The sequence below is a fragment of the Corvus moneduloides genome, chromosome 19 (genome assembly GCF_009650955.1).
Source record: "Corvus moneduloides isolate bCorMon1 chromosome 19, bCorMon1.pri, whole genome shotgun sequence".
Taxonomy (NCBI): domain Eukaryota; kingdom Metazoa; phylum Chordata; class Aves; order Passeriformes; family Corvidae; genus Corvus; species Corvus moneduloides.
Genome location: NC_045494.1, coordinates 5,001,908 through 5,023,933, shown reverse-complemented (window position 1 = coordinate 5,023,933; position 22,026 = coordinate 5,001,908). Strand labels below are relative to the sequence as shown.

Sequence of the window (22,026 nt, the reverse complement as noted above, 5' to 3'; positions counted from 1 at the left end):
ACATCCCGGCTGCAGCAGGGCGGATGAGGGTCACTGCCTGTCCTGAGCCCGCTGGGGTGTCAGACGTGGCCGTGCTGGGTCACTTGAAAGCACAGTCCATGCCGAAATCCAGATGAACCCCTAGCTCAACTGCTCATAAATTAAAGGAGGAGGAATATAGCTTCGGATGCCATTCTTAGAAGATAAAGTTTTATGTGTGGTTTAGAAATATTTTAACTGGCTTTTCTAAGCTTTAATTGCTCATTTCTGCATCACATCAAATATTACAGGGGTTTGAAGTGGATGGGTGTGGGGCTGTGTTATTTTTTTACCATGATTTCTGTTATTTCAGACAAAAAGCAGACAAATTATGCTTTTAAGTCTTGTAAAAGGACATGTTTGAATTTTGCAGTTAAGCTCACCTAAAGTTTATATTTAAAAGACACTGTTTTATCAATGATTGATAAAAGAGCAGTGCACCAGATGTATTTAATCAGCCACTCTGTCTCTGAAAGCATCATGTACTTTTGATTCCGTTTCCAGGGTGAAATCCTGGCCTCCAAGAAATTAATGGCCAAACTTCCATCAACTTCACAGGGGCCAGGATTTCATCCTGTGTATTGTTAAGAACTGCCCCGTGATGGAGACCCTACCAAGGGTTCATCTCCTCCAGACAAATCAACCAGGTTCTGGAAAAGCTCCACAGCTTTATGCAAGAAACTGTCAGTTCGTTTTCCCACTTTCTGGTGCTTCCTTCAAATACATCAGCATTTGAGCAGAAATGACAAACAAACTGGATCTGAGGGGAACTTCATTAGGCAGGATCTCTTGGACCATTGTCTGGTCCTTCCCAATGCAGGCAGCTGTGCCAATAATATCTTTATTCGACTTGACAAGTTCCACTTCAAAAAAACCAGGTTTCCTACTCCTTCTGTTGGATACTACAAGCCTTATTCTGTTGATATCTAGGAACCTTGTTTCTAGCTGCATGGATTCATAGACAATTATATGTGGACAAGTAAGCCTTTGGCTGAAGCAGGCTATTCTTTCTTTTGGCAGTTAACCCTCTAATGCCCTAAGAGGGAGAAATTAAACTCTTTCAGGCTTATTTTCAATCATTTTTTCAGATGTCTTACCAACTTCCTGCATGGAAGTGCAAGTATTTTCCTGGCTTACTAGAAATACTAACATTGCATAATTTTCTTCTGATTGTTCAGGATGTCTGGATTTTTCTCCAGTACCAGTTTCATTTTTCACTTTATATCAGAAATTCTTGCTGTTAGCACATATGTGCGTGACCTAAATTTCACCCCATTCCTATTCCATCAGTTCCTCTCTAGTCATTCCAGTCTAGTATTTGGTCCTCCTAGCTGACAGAGAACCTCCCTCCCAGGCTTACACCATCGACAGCTCCACGAGTACATTCTTATTTTTCCATGCCAATTTCATTACTGAAAGTATTACATAAAATACTGAAAGTTTTACATAAGATATCTCATGAAACTGATTTTTTTAGGAACTATTCTAATACACATAAACAAGAACTGAAGCTGGGCTTAGAATTCATGTTTCTGTACAAATAAATGCCCTAACAATAGGCTAAAAAGTCACACAGTCTCCTAGACCTCATGCAATTCTTATTTCTTGCTGTGAAGCATAAAAGCTGCAATGAAAAGTGATGGGAATGACATCTCCTCTAGTGCTGAGAGATCAGTGCGCTCTCCCCTAGAAGGGTGGGTTTGTAGCACTCAGGCACTGAAGGGTTGAATTCAACTTGGGCACCAGCCCTCTGGCCTTTTAAAAAAAGGGATGACTGACTACCTCTGCCTTTTAAGGTTCTGCTGTGTTCTGAGCATGGCTCTCCAAGGATGTAAGGAAAGAAGGACCAGACATACCCGGGGCAGCACGTTTGGCACCTGTAGAAATTCAGTGCAAACAGCTGAGGAGACTTCAGGGCTGAGCAACAGCTGCAGTGAGGGGTTATAGGTTCACAGTTTTGGACTGCCAGGCTCCAGTGATACATAGCTCCCCTTTAGGACCTGCCCTAAATGACAAAATCTCCTTCCTGGGGCCTGAACACAGCTGCTTGGAGGGAAGTGCAGCCCCAAAGCTGGGCTGATAAGCAAGAAGCCTGTGTGATTCTGGAACCCATGGCGCCTACTGAGAGAGCAGTTTTACTCCTAAATTGAGCAATGCTGTTGCTTGCCGACTGGACTGAAACACACTTGCAATACTTTATGGCTTCCTTTGAGTTTCTAACAGTCTCCTGGGCCTTAACAGCACAGCAAACAGTGACTCACTAATCTGGCAAAGTACAACCATTGTGGGCTCCCTATTCAATTAGTTTTTCTTGCCTTGTCCCTAACCCTCCACTGAGTTTTCTTTTCATTTTATCCCTAAGCCCACACATGGACACAACACGTCAGTTTACTGCATTTAGTGAAACTTTCAGAAAGCACTCTTTCAACATGTTTAATATATTATAAATTGTCCTTACCATGCCATGCAGTGTATGTGTTTTGTGATGAGGAATGGAGTCCAAAAGGAGTCCAAAGTCAGTTAAGCCAGAGAAGCAAATGATTCCACATGAAATGCTGTAGCTCCCCTCTCATTAACACTGTTCACAGCACAGGGGAGTTCAGCCCAGTTGGTTGATTGCTGTGCAAACCAGCCACTCTGTGGGTAATCAGGCTCATGGAATGGATGTGCTTATAATGACTGTGAGAAACCTCTTTGGTGGCTGGGAATATGGAAAGGAATTTTCTTTGAACTCCATTAGACCCTACTAGTACTTTGGTCATCATCAGTTATCCTGCTGTGCATGTGAACTTTGTTATTGCCCTCCTCGACTTTCACTTAATCTTCCTGCAGTGCTGAAGAAGACAGGATATCTGGAACTGAAAACAATTATTCTTATCTCCTACTGCTTTCATAATTACATGAAGTTCCCATTTGAAGAACTCCTTATGTGGACATGTGCTTTTAATTAGCAGAGGGATGCATCACACCACCAGAAGCCAATTCCTCAACCTTGCATAAGTTGGTTACAGAACCTCTGAATCTGTGGCCACCGTGGCAGCTTTCTGGCCAAGCTGGGGGGGAAGCCTGGGAGCAAACTCCAGGCACTGTAATTTCACCATAACCAGGATTTTTGTTAGAGACTGTTGCAGTAGGATGCAGCAGATTCAGCTGAGATTTAAGTTCAAAATAGGAATGATCTCTTTTGGTTTTCCACCTGCACTGAGTAACCCAAAGAATTTACAGGGCTCAAAGACATGAAGGGAAATGCAGACAAAAAGCTGAAAAAGTGTCTTGCCAAGCTAGTGGATAGTGTCAAGAGACATTTTCATTTCATTTGCTTCCCTTCTCAGCAGGTAGGGTATATACACTGTTCCCCCTGCAAATGGTCTGTCTAGTAGACATGGAGCATTTCATCCAGTTGTTACTGACTCTCCAACAGTAGAAAGAAATTATGAGTTTTAAACTAAATTACACAGGCCATTGGCTGAACTACTTCCTGTCTGATGAGTCCTTCTTAGTCCTACTTTACTACAATCCTTAGGACTAAATTTATACACAAGATCTATCTAAAATACTGCACAAGGTTAAAACACACAACTTTTCTTCCATGTAATAGATGACTTCCGTGAAATTTATAGTAAGTCAAGTGTCTGACCTAAAGGGTAGTTAAAAAAGAAAAAAATATATTATTGCAGTAAGACCAGTTCTTACTGCTCTCACAAAAGAGAGCTTTTCATATCTATCATCTTCTTTGGCATCACCTGCTAAGGGAAATGTTTAGAAATATTTCTACATCCATGTAAACAAGTTAAGAAAGTAGAGGGTGTGGTAGTGACAACCATACCAAACCAAGTCAAGATCTAAATAGGCTGTCTTATCTTTTGAATGAGTCATTTTAGGTCATTCAGGTAATGGTGATATCCCTTCTTTCCTACTGTGAAGTTTAAAATTACTCCTCTTTCCTTAAGGCCAGGTAAATAGGTCGCACCTCTGCATCTCCAGTTTATTTGCACTGGGAGTGTGTTACTTTCCAGAAAAACTGTGGCTAAAAGGTGTAAATCAAAAGTAAACATGGCCCAATGAAAGAGATGGGTTCTGACACCAGGAGTCCAGCATAATAAACTATCTACCAAAGGTAAAAAATATTATCAGAAAGCAGAAAAACAGCAGAACTCCAGTTACTCTCTGAATTCTCTTCTATTTGGGTGGAACTCTGTTGAAACTAGGTACTCAATAAAGAAACAATCATAGTTTGGGGTTAAATTCAACTCTATGAGGAAGGCAATTATAAGCCAGTATTTAATGGCCACTTACGACATCTTTTGACAGTTCAAGCAATGCATGTCTTGTGCTAGTTCTTTGCAAAAATCACCCTCCCTGCCTAAATATTTAGGAATAAAAAATATATTTTATATATAAAATATATAAAGGTTTTGATGTAGTAGACAGGCTATATTTTCTGTGTATTCTAAAAATGTTGAGAAACAGATTTCCCTTTGACTCATACAAGAGAGGAGAATACAGACTGCCTTCCAAATGCATGGCTGTGATGGGAGATGCTGTTGTTACTTCTCAGCCTTCTGCATGAAGAATTTTCTTCTTGCAAACTGCAAAAGTCATGAAACAATTTGTGAGAAAGGCTTTTACATTATGTAGTCAATAATAAAGCAACAGCAGCAGAAGCTTATAATTGCTTTGGCTGTGTATACTAGAAATACAAATGTATATATTGTATAAATGGTGGGGCAGGACTATTCAGCAGTTTTGCAAAGTTTTTGGAATGCACTGAGTAAAATGGAATTATGGTAATATATAAATGTCTGCAAAGCAGTTGAATCCATCAAAATCCCACATCTTTAGTGCATCTTCAAGAATTTCTCAAAGAGCACCAGTGCCACACAGAGACAGATAGAGGAAAACACAATATAGCTGGGAACATTCTCCCACACATGGACACCCATATCTAAAACAAACACTGAAAATCACCTGGGGCCTGTAAACATCAATGTAGTATTCATTGCTGTTTTCACTTCTGGCCACATATGATTTTCTGATGCAGGAGTTGTCCAGTTTCCTGGTTTTGTTCTACACCACAAAATTAATTGGATTACTCAACATTGACTTCAGTAACAGAAAGGTTAGGTGTTAGGGGGGAATTCATACAGATTATTTCCACTCTAAAAAACAGGTGGGAGATTTAGGTACATTAATACCACTGATAGCCCAGATCAGCAAGTTGCCTTGAGGTATCATTTCCCACTCAGAGCAGCAGCAGCTAAATAGAATCATAAAATCACAGAATAGTTTGGGTTGGAAGGATCCTTAAAGATCATCCCATCTCATTCCAACCCCTTGCCATGGGCAGGGACAGCTTCCTCTAGACCAGGTGCTCAGAGCCCAGTCCAAACTCTCTTTAAACACCACCAGGGATAAAATCTAAACCTTCCCATATCAGAAAGCCTGGCTGAAAACCAGGTATCCTAACTACTACACTACAGGGTAACTAACCTGAAGCCTGAGATCCGGTAAGTATGTAGATCAAGTACAGGCACTTTTGAAACTATTTTCATTCAGATGGTATTTAGGTCTCTGATCCACGTGTGAGACTAGATTTTGGTGTATCCAGGCTGCCTTTGGGTTCGTGTTCCCAGACCCAGCTGCCCTGGAGCAGTTGCTGTCCTGCAGTGTTGGGGCAGAGCAGTAGAAAATCAGTCCTGAGCTCATCCCAGCCTACAGCCAGTACTCAGCAGCGCAGGTTTTAAAGGTCTTGGGTTCAAACTTCAGCTTCTATCCCTAAGCTAAGGGCAATACATGGACATACAAGTGATAAATAATAACACTTACGTAAACATACAAGAAAACAGAAAATAAACTCTCTTTTCAGAACAGCTTGTGCTTTCTTAGTAATCACCACTCCTTATTTACCAAGAAAAAAGGTCACATAGTAATGCCTTTTTTGAAAGCTTTTGTCCCTAGAGTGGCCTTGTGAGATAAATCTCTTTTTCCATGAAAGTGCTAGGGAAAGAGGGAGTGGCCAGGCAGCTGGAGCCAACTTACTGATGCCATGTAGACAACCATATAATGCAAAACATTTACCCTAAAACAGTAGGCAACATTGAGCTGTGATCACATCAGTCCTTTTGCACAAACAAGGAGATCATATAATCTCACAGGCACATGTCCTTGTTGCATGTTAAAGATCAGTTGTTGACTCACAACTCCTCCTTTTTCATACTGGGTCAAAGTCACCTCTGCAAAAGGGAGCTATAAGCTCTTTCAGTTTCACTGAGCCCTGTTTCAGAGAATGAATGGGACTTAAAAGTGAGACTGCAATCTGATAAAAGCTTTCTGCAAGCTTTTTTCTGCAAGTTTTTCTGCAAGAAAAACTAAATTAGTCTCACCTCCAGGCCATTCCTCATACTCCATTTTAAAGACCAGCTCCACAGCTGGGTGGGCAGCACAGCTCCACTCACGGCTACTTAGCCAAGAATTTACTCATAAGGGATCAGCCATAAGAAATGCATTGCCGTGATATTTGGAGAACCAACTGGGCTGACTGAAAACATGCCATTTTAATTCAGAAAGTACAAAAGTAAGCCAAAATATTTATACCTATTGTATAAATATTAGTAATAATAATGATGATACACATAACATTACTACAAAAAATAAAAGAACTGAAATGTTTGCCTAGCAGTCTCAGTGGGGAGGTGAGAGCAGGTAAGGTATGAGCAGACATTTATTATCATTACTGACATTATTTTATAAAGATGGTAGAGGTCAAGTTCTGGCATCAAATTTACATACTGGGAGAAAGTTTGTGAGATACAATCTTGTCTTCTTCCAAAATGCTCTCTCCAAAAGTTTTCTGGACTGTGCAAGGATGATGGTCAGCCTGTATGTCCGAACCAGTCAGCCAGAAATCCTCATGCTCTGCTTGCAAACCAATTGACTGCAACTGGAAAGGACAGCTGACATAAGTGAACTCTGTCAAAGAGCTCAGCCACTTGGCAGGGAAGCAAGAAAATACTACATTATTCCAGCCTTGCACAGAGGTTACCACCAAATACATTGGGTGGTGCTGCCAGACAGTAGGTTTGATGGCATCCCACCACTTAGAGCTGCTTGTGTTTTATTCTGAAGACAGGGTTCAGCAGGAAAATCTCACAGGAATTAGAAGAATAAAGCTGTAATGAAAACAGATTTAGTTTCCAGGAGAAAACTTGCCTTAGTCACATTTTGAAGGCCTTAATGCTTTGGCTGTGTGTGATAGGTGGTGTCACTGCAGAGCCTGAGCAAGCAAAGTGTGTCCCTGCCAGTGGGTTCCTCCTGCCCAGGAGCTCATCGCAGTGGTAGTTTTCTGTCCCCTTCCATCCTGTCCACCCCAGTGCACCCCAGTCTGCCAGGGGCCAGAGCCTGCTGTCCCCCCCTCTTTGCCAGGCTGGCCGGGCCTCAGTGGGGTGTGCCAGGGTCACGCTCACCTGCCAAGCAGCTGTATAGCAGTTATGGGGTTTTTATATAATACTCTCAATATGTACATACACTCCATAAGGAAAACTGCCTTTCAAAATGTGAAGATAAACAAAAATACACAAAAATACATGTCCCCATAGTGTTCAATCTCTGTCCTTGGGGAGCACCCCAGAGGGAAGGCCCTGACCATCACACCCACGGAACCTGTCCCCGTTCTGGCACCAGGTTAATGTCACACACATTTAAAGGCACCACCATTGAGACCCCGCCTAACCCGAGAGCGCACGGAGCGCACCTGCAGGGCAGGGATGCCCCGTGAACCCACTGTGCCGCCCCCGAGCCCCCTCCCCCGGGCCCGCAGGCTCAGCGGGGCGTGGCGGGGGCCGGGCGGCCGCGGGGCGGGGCGGCCCGGACGGGGGTTGTGCTCGGCCGGGGCTTGTGGCCGCCCGGCCGCCGCCGGGGATGGCGGGGCCGCCGGAGGTGGAGGGAGCGGTGGGGATGCAAGGGCCGCCGGAGGTGGAGGCGCCGTCATCGCGGGGCTTCTCGGAGGAGCAGTTTCGGGCCGCCTGCCGGGAGCTGGACCAGCCGGCGCCGGCCGCGGCGGGGCCCTGGCAGCTCCTGGTGGAGACCATGGGCGTGCGGATCTACCGGCTGTACCACGAGGTGGGCGGGCACCGGCAGCGCGGCCCGGGGCGGCCGGGGGGGTGGTGACGGGGATGCGGGGCCAGCACGACCCTGCCCGCAGCCGCCGGTTCCCCGCACAGGCCTGGGCTCGGTTTCTCCAGGCTCCCAGAAAGCAGCTTTCCGGATAATGCCATTAACTGCTGATGGGAAAGCTGCTGGGCCGTAGTGACCCCTGCCCGCGCACCGTGCCGGGGAACCGAGCTTGTGAGCAGCTGGATGGGGGAATTCCCGGGGAAAGGGGCTGTCGGCCTAACGGGGTGTTCGATGTGCCGCCCTCCCGACCCCCTCTGAGGGGTTTGTGGTCGTGTCCCTAAATATCTGCTCCCGAGCCCCGCCCGTGTCACGGCACCGTGGTCTCCAGGAGTCCTCCCTCCCTCCTGCCTCTCTCCAGAACTCCCTTCACACTGATTTTCCACCGTTCGCCCTCTAAAATGAGGAGGTAGTTCATAAAGGGTTGGAATGAAGTTTTCTCCCCTTTTGAGGGGACTAACTTCTTTAAAGAACTTCAGTAGTTTAGGAACTGACTTGTGATTGACAGTGTTTTCATTCTGACTCAGATTTATGATTCAATACTGACTTCTAAATCCATATATAAATATATATATATAAATATCCTATTTCTTTAACTGAGTGATCACAGTTTCCTCTCAGCTACTTACTGGACTTCATGCTGTTCTTTGCATGACAGTTTTGTATTTGTATTCTGAGAAATCATTTCAGACATGGTAATGTTAGAAAAAACAAGCAAGTGTACAGGGCTGTGCTAAAGGCACAGTGGGGTAGGGAAAGCCTCTTTAAAAAGCCATCACTTCATAGACCTTGGGATTTTTTTCAGTGATAAACAGCTCCTGTTTACAGTGTGAATGTGGTAACTGGCAGTGGCAAGACGAGCTTATCAATGAGTGCACAGAGCACAGGCGAGGCTGGGGTGCCTGCCAGGTATCCATGCAGGATATCCATGCAGTGTGTTGATGGAGCACAGGGTGCTGGGGGTGTTCCTTCTGGAGTGGATGAAGTAGAGGCTTTAGGATCAACGCTCAACCCAGACCTGTAAACGCATCATGCAGTGAATGAAGGCAAAGGAACTTTGGGAAGCTGGAGGCTGGATTTAGCCAGGCAAATGGGACCAGGGAAACCCTGGCTTACTGCAGTGGCTGTGCTGCTGTTGTATGAATGGCAGCTGGTGAGATGGAAAGTAGCTCAGGCTTCTCCTCCTTATCCTCTCATGCTTTTATACTGTAGAGCCAAGTGGACTATTTGAAACAAACAAACAAACAAAAACATTTATAGGTGTCTGTCTTTTTTTTAAATGTAGTATACGATGCCCTTAGTTTAGGCTGGATGGACAGACTACACAGGATGCAAGGGACCTTTTCAAGTCCAATTTTCTGATTCTACTGGGAAATAAATTTCCTGTTTTCTCTTTCAGTTGCTTCAGATTGCTACAAGAGAAGATGAACGATGTCTAGAAGGAGGGTCTTAGTTTTAAGTTGTTACTGGAAAAATTAGTTTTTAGCACTTATTGAACTGCAGCTCCACTGTAGCAACAGTAGTCCAGGAAGCTGAAAGCAGCAATTATTTTTCCTGTTGTCTTCTCTTTTTGCCTTGTCTTTCCACCTTCTCTGCAGGCTGGAGAAGATGATCTGGGCCTTCCTGCTCAGTGCTGTACTCTAACACCGTCCCTGCCCAGCTCCGTGGGGTCCCGCGTGCCCCCACAGGCGCACGGGTGGGTTCTGTGTTGCAGTCGGTAGCAAAGAGTCGAGAAGGGCGTTTGTGTGCGTTCCGCCAGGAGCATCTATTGCTGCTACACTGCCAAAGGTTACACGGGCAAATACCAACGTGATCCCGAAGCTCACGGTTTTATCCGGGGGTGGAGAAAAGGCAGGACCAGGGAACGGGGACCAATGGGGAGCTCTGGGGGAGTGATGAGGGGTAGAGGCCAACGGCCAACTGGGGAATCCAAACTGGGATAGATTAACACAACAGAACAAGCATCCTGGGAGAAGCCTTTTTGGCCACCCTAACATGAAGTGGTTCTTGCGGTAGGGACTTGTCTTCCTGAAAACTCTCTGTCCCTTGTAATGTATGTTCACCGGCCAGCACAGTACTCCAGCCAAGCTGATTGACTCTCTGGAAACAGGCCTCAGAAAACTGAAACATTTCACTTTTGTTTTAACTTTCTTACTGTAAATTGCGCTTTTTCTTGTGAGAATTAAAATGTTGATGCCTCTTACAAAGGTGGTGAGTTCATGGGGTTACACAGGTGCTGAATAGTTCAAGTTTGAAGCTGGTGATTGGTGCTTCAGTGAAGCCACAGTGAAGATGAGTAGCTTAAGCTTCTTGCTCGCATTATTATTTTCTGGCACTTCAAATCTTCATCTTCTAGAGTTGGTTTGTGAAGGCGAGCAAAAGAGGAAAATTCGTTTATTCACTAACAGAATGTTGTATAATCCTTCTCTTGTTTCCTTGGGAATGCTTTAATTTGATTTCTACACTGTATATTTGAAATACTCTCATTGTTTTACTTTAGTCCTGAACTGGTACTAAGAATGGTACAAACATTGCTCTATAGGCACAGATGGAGTTACCATATGTTGAAAGTAACATTAAACAGGAGATATCCTGCACCCCACCCCTTCAGTGCGTACAGCTTTCTGAAAGAAAGTAGCTGATAAATATTTAAGGCAGATCTAAGAGTGCATTGTATAGAAGCATGGACATTGTAATGCATTCTTGTATCCCAGCCTGATGTATAAGCATAAATAACTTGCTACAAGAATTTAATGCTTCTGGTAAACCTCGGTGTGGGCAGGATTTAGTCCACACTGACCACTGGAGATGAAAAGGGTACTGTGTTTGTGAAGAAACATGCTCCCTCTGGAACTCCTGATGAAGTAAAAGGGTACTGGTGTAAGGGAAGAAACAACCATTGTGCAGGGCAGGTCAGCCCGGCTGGATTTAAACTTTCATGTATAGATCAAAAAGTCGAGAGGTTAAAGACCGAATCTTGCATTGTTTTTTGAACACTTGCTTTCACAGCTCTTGAGCATATTTGTAGTTTGTGCCCCACCTAACTTCCTTCAGCTGTTCTCCCTGATGCAGAGTACTTCCCTTTCCTGTGTGACTTTTCCTCTCCTCACTCTGTTTCCACAGCAGTCAGGACTTTATGAATATAAAATCTTTGGTGGTCTTGCTGACTGTCCTCCAAAATTGTGTGCAGATGTCTACATGGACTTGGATTTCAGAAAAGAGTGGGATCAGTATGTTAAAGGTAAGCTCATCTAGGCAGTGTAAAAGCAAGCTCGAGTCCACTTTGATTGTTCCCCCTAAAACTTTCCTCAAAGGTATTTTGAAGTTACTGCCTCCAAAGACTTCGGGTCAGGCTTAAATATCTTTTGGGATAAGGTTGCACTCTGCAAATATACAAGTAAACGCTGATATGGAGCAACTAATGTCTCAACAGCATTTATCTTTCTTCTGGAATGAATTCCTTCCATGTTGGTTAAAGCATATGATTGACATCACTGGTTATGCTGGAGCATAACCTTGTAACTTTTAGTTGTAATGCTTAGGTTAAATTTTAGTAGATGTCTTGGGGAGAAATGGAGGTGGTACCTTTTGTGCATCTTTGCATATGGCAGTGGAGCAGTGCATCGTAGAATAATAGCAGGTTGGAAGGGACCTCTGGGATCATCTGGTCCAAACTTCATTCGCAAGAGCCCAGTCAAGACAAGATGGCCCAGCACCCTGTTCAGCTGAGTCTTAAAAGTGTCCAGTTTTTCTCCCTGGGGAGATTATTACAAAGGCTGATTGTTCTCATTGTGAAAATTTTTACTCAGGTTTCCACCAGTTTGATGCATGATGGAATATCGTTTCCTAAAAACATTGGTTGTTCTTGGTGCCTTTTACAGTCAGGAATGGGTGTATCGAGAGAATACTTGGTAACTTCAGGCTTTTACAGAGAAAGCAATAACTAATTTAGTTAAGTTTATTTAATGTTGTCTTTGAAAAACGGTTTTGAACCGGAATATCCATATGATGTTAAAACATCTTAAGTCAGCAGTAACAAGGTAAAGATTCAGCTGATGTAGACATACAGTAATCCATTTTTTTTAGAGATGGAGAGCCTTTCCTTTTTAAGCCTGTGATTGAAGTCAGTTCAGGCCAGTAAAACTGAAAAGTGGTCAAAGTGTTTTGCTGAACAAAGAGCAGTGTTAAAAACCAAAGACTTGTTAAATGTTGTGCTTGTTAGGTTTAGGACAGCTCCACGGTGAATGATTGCTGATAATGCCTGTGGCTGTATTGGTACAGGGGACCACAGTTTTAACTCATTTCAGTACTTGGTCAAATTTAAGGAGTAGTGTCTTCATTAAGTGTTAATTGTCAAAACAGTCAGTAGCTTTCTTGTAGCAAAAGCCGTTTTGCCATTAATGAAACAAAGAGCCAGAGTGGGATTCAGCATTATTGTATTGGATGTAAAAATATTCTGCTGAGTTACTTCAGTAGTCTTTAAGTACATTTAGGAGAAATGAGTCCTTCTTAAATAAACACTTCTTTTTTTTTTTTTAATTCCTTCATAGAGAAAAGAAAGGAAGCCGTTGGGGGAAGCTACACCCTTAAACTACAAACTAGATAATGTTGCAGAGCTGACATTTATATCCTTGCTGACCATGGTTTGTTCTTCTGTTAATTTATACTTGTGCTGGTGCTTTAAGTCCAGCATTTCACAGAAATTAACTCTTAAAGGGCATAAATACAACGTAATGCTTTCCTTCCAGCTTAAAAATTGACACAAGGCCACCCATTTTTTAGGACTGTACATATGATGAAATAGTACTAGCCAACATTTTAAATGTAACTCCAGTTAAGCCTGGGCTTTTTCTTTCACATTTAGGAAGAAACCCCAGAAAACTTACATTGACAGCCTTCTTGCTCTTGGTGTTATTGTTTGTACTTCTTGGTACTCTTACAGCCATGCAAGTGGCAGTCCAGAGGAGAGTTCTGTGCTGAACTGCTGGCTGACGTTGAAATAAAAACCTGACTGGAGCAGAAGTAGCTGCCTTTTTAGCCAAAAGGGCAACTGCTCCTGAATGCTTCTGAATATCCACGAGATGTGGGCATCCTGAGGCCTGGTTTGTGCTGCAGCTGCCAATTCAGCAGGGAAGTTGTGACTAAACTGTAGAGTAGTGACTGAAGTACCACATGCTTCTGTGGCATGATGCAAAATGGTTGGGCCTGAGCAATAGTGAAACTTGCTACTCCTGATTGCAACACCTTCCTGATTGAGATTAGACTTCCCAACAATTTAACAGTAATAACTGACTGTTGAAGCAGCAAGTGCTGCTGTGCCTATTATGGATAGAATGGACTTGTAATCTCTTGTAGTAATGCTAAATGAAGTCAGATTATTGATTAAAATGCACTGTATTCTGCTTTGAAGTGAATGAAGGTGGGATGTGTTTACCTATTGTGTGTTTTTCCTGTGTTTGCAAAGATACATAGGTAAATGGGATAGCTAATAACAGTTGTATTGGGGTCTTTAAAACTATCATGGTGCCTTTGAAAAAGGAAAACTCTGGTGGTTAGAAGTGAAAGTAAAGTGAATAATCCAATGCTCCAGTGACCTCTGGTGGAAAATGTAAGTGTTGTGGGTTATTACACCAGGTGCATCCAGTACTGCTCCAGCTGGAGAAGAGGAGAAGCTGTTTCTGTGGGTGACAGCTGATCTGCAGGCATACTGACAGAAGCCTGGTTTGGAATATATTACGCAGGGAAAGAATCTCCCATCTGGGGCACTGTTCTTGGCTTATCAATGAGATTGTTAGTTGATTCTGGCCTCGCTTTCAAAACCCTGCCTCTGGAGTATATAGAGCACCTCAAGCACAAGTCTGCCCTAAAGGAAGAAAAGACCACTCTGACTGTTCAGGTGAACCACCTTTCTGGATCAAACTACTCTTTACTCCAGGCCCTGAGCCAACAGGAGTTCACCCTGGCTCAGCCCCATGGCTTGTCAGGTCCATTGCCCTCATAGTGGCAGTTGCTGCCTCTATGAAAGAAGAAAAGAAGCTGTAATGTAGATAGGTTTTCAAACTATTCAAAAATCAAATGTGGTTTGATTTGAACTTGATTTTGATTCTTCTCCTTCATGCCACACTGCTATCTGACTGAGTCACTGCTGTGTTTTAGGCACTATTCCTAGGTTACTTTTTTCATGTTCTGCTGTCTTCTGATTTGAGTTTCCAGGCAGACTGAAGATGGTGTAATGAACTGCTCAAGATTTTCGTTTGCTGTTGCATGTATATACTGCTGTGAAATTTCTTACAGCTTTTCCAAAATTTATTAATCCCTCATGTAAGATGTCTTCAGGTTTTTAGAAAGCTGCACTCATCCTAGTTCCATGTTAACTCAGTATCATTTGCAGGGGTAATGACATGCTGGTGAAAAAGCACACTGCACTTGTGACTTAGAATTGTACAGAACATGCATAGGTGAGGAAAAAGCTTTGAGATGGAAAGGCTTTGAATGAGCAAACTGTTGGAAAAGGAATTTGACTCTGCTTCCCCCAGAATTTTTCTGCTTTTATGTTCTGGAGCTTTTTCCTTGGGGTTTTTTTTTCCACCAATTAATCCAATAGCCACAGAAAAAGAGGTCACGTATTTTTGTGTATGATTCCTGAACAATCCTGGTACAGAACTTCTTAATGTCTCTTACTGCTAAAATTTTACATACATATTAATTTTGACATCAGGGTTGCATGTAAAATGTGTTCATGTAAGAAATCTTAGCAGCTCTTGATGCCATCTATAGTTCTGTTGCAGTAGAAATTAAAAATATCTAACAGTCATCTTCTTTCAACCGTAGAACTGTATGAGGAAACATATGATGGTGAAAAAGTAATCTACTGGGAAGTGAAGTACCCTTTTCCTCTCTCAAACAGAGATGTATCCTTTTAAGCTTTTGCTCCTCTGGCAGTTTTTGCCACTTGGTCATCCAGGAATCCCAACAATGATCTGATTCCATTGCTCTGCTGCACTTGATCTAAGGTCTTGCAGTCCTCATGTTACATGAATATATATGGCATGAAGAGGAATGTGGGTGTCTCTTCTCACACAGAGCTAGACCTCACATAGCTGAATTATTGCTCTGCAGGATTGAATCCTGTAGGGCCATGAGAAATAACTTGAAGGAGCTGCTGTTTGTGATGGAATTCACTTGTCAACTCCTCATCCCTCAAAGTGACATTGTTTTGACGTGCCTCCTCAACTTGCAGTACAGTATGTCTATATTCGGGAATGTCGGGAGATGGATGTGGATGGGAGGAAGATCTGGGTTGTGTTAGCAAAAAGTGTGGCTGTTCCTCAGTGCCCTGAAAAGCCTGGTATTATCAGAGTTAAAAGCTATAAACAAAGCCTGGTAATTGAAAGTGATGGCAAGGCTGGATCTAAAGGTAAGAGGTCAAGAAAATGTGTGACAAGTCATGTAGCCAGGGAATGTATGTATTAGCAAAACACACAAAGAGGGGGACTGGAAATTTTAAGCCAAGGGTACTTTAAAATGTATGAAACTTTTGGAAATGTTCAGTGCAGTGCACTACTGTGAAGAATCTTTTCATTTAGCAGTTGGGCTGGGTAGTCAAGAATAGTCTACTGTCCACTTCCTTCTGCCCTCCCATCCCACCCCCAGTCTATACTTCTTTTCCTGCCAGACAGTTCAGCTGGGGAGAGTCTGCTGCAATTTTCTTAACTCAGCAAGGATTCAAGTACTGTGTTTTACAGATGTATAGATTAAAGGGTTTGTCTAGAGCTTGACTCCTGTTTGAGATTAGTCTTTTAAAGACAGTGTTATGTTATAAGACAGGGTGCCAAAAATGGTTTGCAGTAATCTAAATTACTGTTGTGGCTGTGTCAGCTTCCCAGAGGTTAATTGGGAATGTCTTTATTTACTTCACATTTCACTTCAGGACAAGTCAACTTTTTTGTGCGTAATTTAGAGTAGAAATGTTGTAGTTGGTGTGTCAGTCATGCACACCATCAGCTTCTGTCACAGTGTGTTAGAGCTAAGTCTCAGGTAACTGGTAACTTCTCTCTCCTCTCTAGTCTATATGTACTATTTTGATAATCCTGGTGGCATGATTCCATCCTGGCTGGTCAACTGGGCTGCCAAGGTAAGTAAAGGTTACAGACAATGATCTTTGGCTGATCTGTTTCAAACAACGAATTCACTGCATTCATACCCACCTTCTACGTGTTGGGCAGAATTAATTTTTTCTGAAACAGATATATCAGCCTTCCTAGCTTTTACACAGTCCCATATTTACAGTCTCACTATTGTATGCTCTCATGACAATAGTCGTAATTAATTGATTTATTTTCATTCCTGTCAAATTCCTTTGGTTTGCCAACCTTGCAGGTAAATTTTTACAACAAACCCCAGATAATCTGTGTTTCAGAGCATATATGAATAGCCTCAAGACAAGCAAACTTCAACAACGCAGTTTGTTCCCAAGGTATTCAAGGAATGGTTTGATGCTATGTACCAGATCTTGGAGTTGTATCTTAAGACAATTGGATATTAGATCTAAGAACTGTATCTGTTTGAAGGCCTTGATCTATATAATGGGAATTCTCATCTTGCTTATAGTTTTTATTGATTTCATTACGCAAAAATGACTTTTCTGCTTTTCTCTTTACAGAGTGGTGTGCCTGCTTTCTTGAAGGATATACAAAAAGCTTGCCTTAATTATTCTAGGAGCACATAGGTGTTGAAATTGATCTTAATTGTTTAATTCCTAGATCTCTGCTCTTACAGGAATGGCTGTTATATATTACACTGGATAAAATCTACCTCTAATATTGGAAAGAATTTTATCTTAGTTGAGTTATGCCTTGAGTTCTATTAATTGTTTTTTCCATCTCCAACTGAAGAGCTGGCCACTGACAAGGTACCACCAACATCAGCTGCAGCTTTTGAAAGTACTCAAGTTTAGCCTTGTTCCCCATGCTTTGCTTATGCTGGTTGTCAGGTGTCCAGCTAGAGGAGTTCTGTGATGGATATGTTACATCCTTGCAAAACAGACAATAGTCTTACTAGAAAAAATGTCTGAACTTGGACTGCAAATTGTCTGCATGTGTTATGCCTGGATCTGCCTTTGCAGGGTGGCTTCCTCCTGAATCTCAGTAATGGAACTTGCATTGCATGGGAGGAAACGCTTTTGCTACCCACGTTTGTCATTCTTAAACTCTCTGCCTGATATAAACCTAAAAAATGCAGGGGGCTGAGATAAATTGCTAGAAATGTGCAGTAGGAGCTGGAAGTCTGTGATGCTGAACTTCCTTAAATCCAGATGTAAAAAGATCAAGCCTAAAGCCTTGCATTCACAGCTCTATACTTCTGTATGAAAAGTAAAAACCCTTAGCTGTGTCCAGATAGATGAAAAAGGAGGAGGTGACTTCTTGCTTGACTGATTTTAGGGGAACAAGTTTTATCTTCAGAGTCAGTAGCCTTATCTATAAAGCAGCTTGGATACCAGCTTGAAACTGGAAGTAATTTTAAACTGGGTGCCTGCCACTGAATGTGGATGAGCTTGATGTGGAACTTGGGCTTGCTTGCATTTCTGAATTTCATGCTGATATAAAGAATGGATGGTGACCCACTAAAAGCTTAATTGAGCAGGAAATTAAATTTCCAGCACCTTTGCAGGGGGTGGGGCAGGGAGTGCCCCATAAAAGAATGAGAGGATATCATTCTCAGGGATTTAAAATATTCTACATTGTTCCTAAATCTAATCCTGTTTCTGGATAAATCTGGTAGTGGAGTACCTTTGTTTTGTTAAAAAGGAAACTATTGAAATGATTGCCTTTATACCTTGTGTGAATATTTGCTTCCAATAAATCATTATTTTATCCATGTAGTGTTCTTGTTCTGTCTCCTAGGTTTAAGAGTGCCATGCTGGGCAGGTCACAAATGACAGGCTGATACTGTGAGCTGCCTTACTTTTAAAGGATTTTGAAAGAATAAGTTGGATTAGAACTAAGCAGGATTTCATGTGTTCTGCTAGCAGTTTAGTCATTTTTCAATATCTTTGACTTGGAGACTGTCACTGGATTGAATATTACAGTGTTATATAACACAATATAACAACATTTTAAAAGGGGACTAGCTGAGGATGAATCTTCCTGGAACAATGATGCGGACTAATTTCCAGTTCTTTCTGAACAAAACTGACCTCTGTGCCACAATAGTGCAAAACTTACCTGTAATTGTAAACCTACCTTAAAATTTGAGTTGAAATGTTTACAAGCAATATGTACCTAGTGAGCTGAGTATGTGCACAGAGATGAATGGTGGACAAAAGAGGTAATTTTTTCATTATTTTTCTCCAGACAATCTGTAATTTTGTTTCTTCTTTAAGGAAATGAAAGCAGGAGAAAGACTGAAAGCATTTTATAACCATATAGTTACTTGTCACCAAGACAGAGTATACATGTGTGTGCAGTGTGCTGAGACACTGAGGCTGAGAGTTCAGGAGGCTGAATGGCTCCATTGTCGATCCAGCTGAAAATTTGATTTCCTGCAGACCCCGCACTGAGTGTGTAGAATACATGGCCTTTGCTCACATATCCATATTGAAACCATTGCACAGGCAGCTTCTCATGCTGTACACAACTTTCTAAATTAAAACATGTTTGATTAAACAGCAGATACTAAAACCAGCTTTTCCACTGTTTACAAGGAACTAAGCAATGATGTGAGATGAAAGCAGCATCAGATCTTTTCTTTAGTTCCCCATGGGCTTTTAAAGTAACAAATACGCAGTGACACTTCAGTTTAAGTCTGGGTTACTACACCCATCTTGTATTAATACGGAAGAAAAGTTCAAGCGGCTTTGTGTCTGAATGGAAGATTTTGACTAGAAAGAGTTGGTATTTTCAGTCTTTGGACGTAAAGTCATTCTTAAATCATTTTAGAGCGTTATTAATGACTGATTAAATATTGATCTTCCATAAATTATACATGTATCCTGTGAGTCTTTCTGGACAGCTTGAGCAGGAATTTACCTGCGGTGAAAGTTGTTAAGTCATCATGCGTTATGAGTTCTGGTGCACGGGGTTATAAAACATGAAAGCCCCTTCCCATGCTGTTTCTTAATGTAGCACCTCAAAGTTGGTTTTGTTTCACCAGCTTGCCTAAAACTGGAGTGCAGAGTTTGTTCTTTTAGTGATCTGTTGTAAGCAAAGGGTTGTTTGAATAAAAAAAGAATGAACATTTCTGTTAGGTGATGACTGAGCCTCTCATCTTCTCTATCCCACCCCAATTAACAATTTGGTAGGTATCCCAACAGCCAAATAGAACTATAAAAATGCTGTAATTTCAGTCAACAAACAGGCATCTGCTCCAAAGTGTAATATCAGAGTTTCCATAAATCATAATAAGCTTTGGATCTATCTGCATATAGAACTTGTGTTTTAAATTTAGCAGCTCTTACTGAAATGTGTTCTGGCATGTTCTTCACAGAAGTGGTGGAATTTTTTTGAATGACTGGTTCTCCATCCCCTGTTTCCATAAGGAATGATGCTGTAACAAAATGAATATAAACCATTCTTCCACAATGTGTTCCAGCCATTCAACTCCATTCTTTCCATGTGATCTCTCTGTAAAACTAATGTATTTGAGTTGGAAGGTAAAGTAAAGGAAAGATTGTCAGTAACCCAAAGTCAACATAGAGAATGATGTCAGATTTGCAGTCACTAGTGCTGCCTCTTAGAAGATGATGTGCAAAGGGAAATGTAAGTTGTCTTTGCTCAGGAAATATCTGGTTGATGCTTCACTTCTCAAGCAGGTCATTGTCTGTTTTTATAATTTAGTGGAACAGAAAAAGTGAGAAGACAGGGGGATAGATTTCAGATGCTAGTCCATGCTAGTAGGTGATGTGTCTTCCCACCAATAATTTTGCTTCCCATTATGTCAGTTTTCTGTATACAAACAACATTTTCAAAAGGGATCTAATGATACTTAAATTTCACTTAGCTGAGAGTGATTTCTCCCTGAGCACAGATTTGGCTTTTTCTACAGAGAGGATAATTCATAACCAAATTTGCTGTCTCACTGTAGTTCTCTAATCAGAGGAAACTACTACACTTTCAGACAAAAAACTTTCTTTTCACTCATCTAAGTTAAAAGACGCTGAGAACTTCCATACAAAAATAGAAAAGAAGGCTTATGGCAGGAGGAAAGTTGTTATAAATCCAGTTGGATTGTATGAAAGAGAAATGCATTTTGAGGAGCAATAAAAAAGAACAAATCTCTATAGCAAGATTAGTTTTGCTGGGTTTTTTTCATACCACTCTGCTTTAGAACTGCAGACTTAGGAGAAATCCTGATCAATAAGGTAAATAAGACTGGTGTTAAAGCATCCTACTAATTCTCCTCTGCAACTGCCAAGGAACATATTAATTGGGATTACATATGCACACATAAAGAGAATGTCATCCTTCTGTTAGCTCAGTATTGCCTGTTCTTTGTAAACTTGACCATAAACAATTATTCTCATTTGGAATCTGAATTTTAAATGTATCCTGGAGTCCTGCTGTGAGACAGAACACTTTGAATGGGAACAGCTCTCCGCTGGAAACCTTCATTTCCAAGTAAGGACCACATCCTGTGAAAAGGTGTTTTGGTGGAACCTGCCATAATAATCATGTTGAAAGACCTTGAACATACATATTAATTTCAGTTTGTGAAAAATTTCCTGCATCCCAGCTGTGAAACAGGTTAAACTGAAAGCTGTTCCTGCAGTGTAAGCAGAAGTACCTGTAATACTAGGATTTAGGTGAGTTTGCCTTTATCTGTACTCTCTAGATTTCATACAAATTTTAGTATTTTTCTAAGGTCTGTTTCAGCACTGGAAGCAAAAGAGATTCTGTGATGGACTGGAAGAATCAGGTTTTGCTTCGAGCCTAATTGTCTTATTATTCCTCATTTGTGGAAGAAACCCGTGAGAATTAATCATTTTATCCCTAGAATTCCAAGTTTGGGATTGAAGCAGTTCTTCTGCAACACGCAAGGCCAAGGGTTCCCTCTGTGCTGTACATACTGTGAGCAGAGGCCTACTGTGAGTCACAAGGCTCACTGCATTTCTGCCTGAGCGTATCTTGGAAGGTTTTAAGTCTTTCCCTGTTTTGGTCACTTAGAGCCACAGGGGGTTTGGCTTTTACTGTTTCTGGTGCATATACATGTCTTCCAAAGCATGATAGAAATTGTGTGTAATTGCCTGGAAATGGATATTTCATATTCAGCTGCAACTTGGAGTTACAGTTTAGGAGTGGATTTTAAATATTATTTTTATTGAGACCAGGCTGCTGCTGTGCATTTTAAAGTTAATGTGTTTTCTCAGCATGGAAGCCATATAATCGATTTGTACATTTGAGTGGATCTCACAAGAAGCCAAAATTGCCTGGCCAACCCATTTACCCTGTGAAAGGCTCATGATGCTGTTCAATTATTCAAATTAAAAGGAAGAGTAGGAACATGCCTTCAGCAGGAAATTACTGTGACACTAGAAAGACCTATGGTCTTGGAGTGTGAGGTGGGTATGTGAAAGAGTACATTGCCTTCCACTCATTTTTTTTCTTGTAACATGGGAATAAACTGACCCTTGATAACATTTAAGGTGTGCTTCTAGGAACCATGAAACTGAGAGCATTATCACTGAATAATGAGCTTGAATAATTCACTACAATGACAGACAGGCATTTAGAAAAACAACTTTTGCATCCATTTGAAACAAGTTAGAGAATAAGAATAAAGAATTAATCTGAGGGCCTTTTAAGGTTTTTCAGCAAAGACAAGCCTAGAAGTACCTGCCAGGTC

General features: G+C 41.7%; 1 protein-coding gene across 2 annotated transcripts; it reads left to right on the top strand.

Annotated features, from left to right (window-relative positions):
• Positions 1 to 7,930: 7,930 nt before the first annotated feature.
• On the top strand, positions 7,931 to 19,431 carry PCTP (phosphatidylcholine transfer protein). Of its 2 annotated transcripts, none has more exons than XM_032129122.1 (6): positions 7,931 to 8,136; positions 11,314 to 11,428; positions 15,019 to 15,098; positions 15,433 to 15,604; positions 16,254 to 16,321; positions 16,850 to 19,431. In XM_032129122.1, the coding sequence occupies exons 1-6, from the start codon at positions 7,936 to 7,938 to the stop codon at positions 16,913 to 16,915; spliced, it is 702 nt and encodes a 233-aa protein (XP_031985013.1). In that variant the 5' UTR covers positions 7,931 to 7,935; the 3' UTR covers positions 16,916 to 19,431. The 2 variants fall into 2 exon arrangements, with proteins under 2 accessions (XP_031985013.1, XP_031985012.1); XM_032129121.1 differs by having other exon boundaries at positions 11,311 to 11,428.
• Positions 19,432 to 22,026: the final 2,595 nt, after the last annotated feature.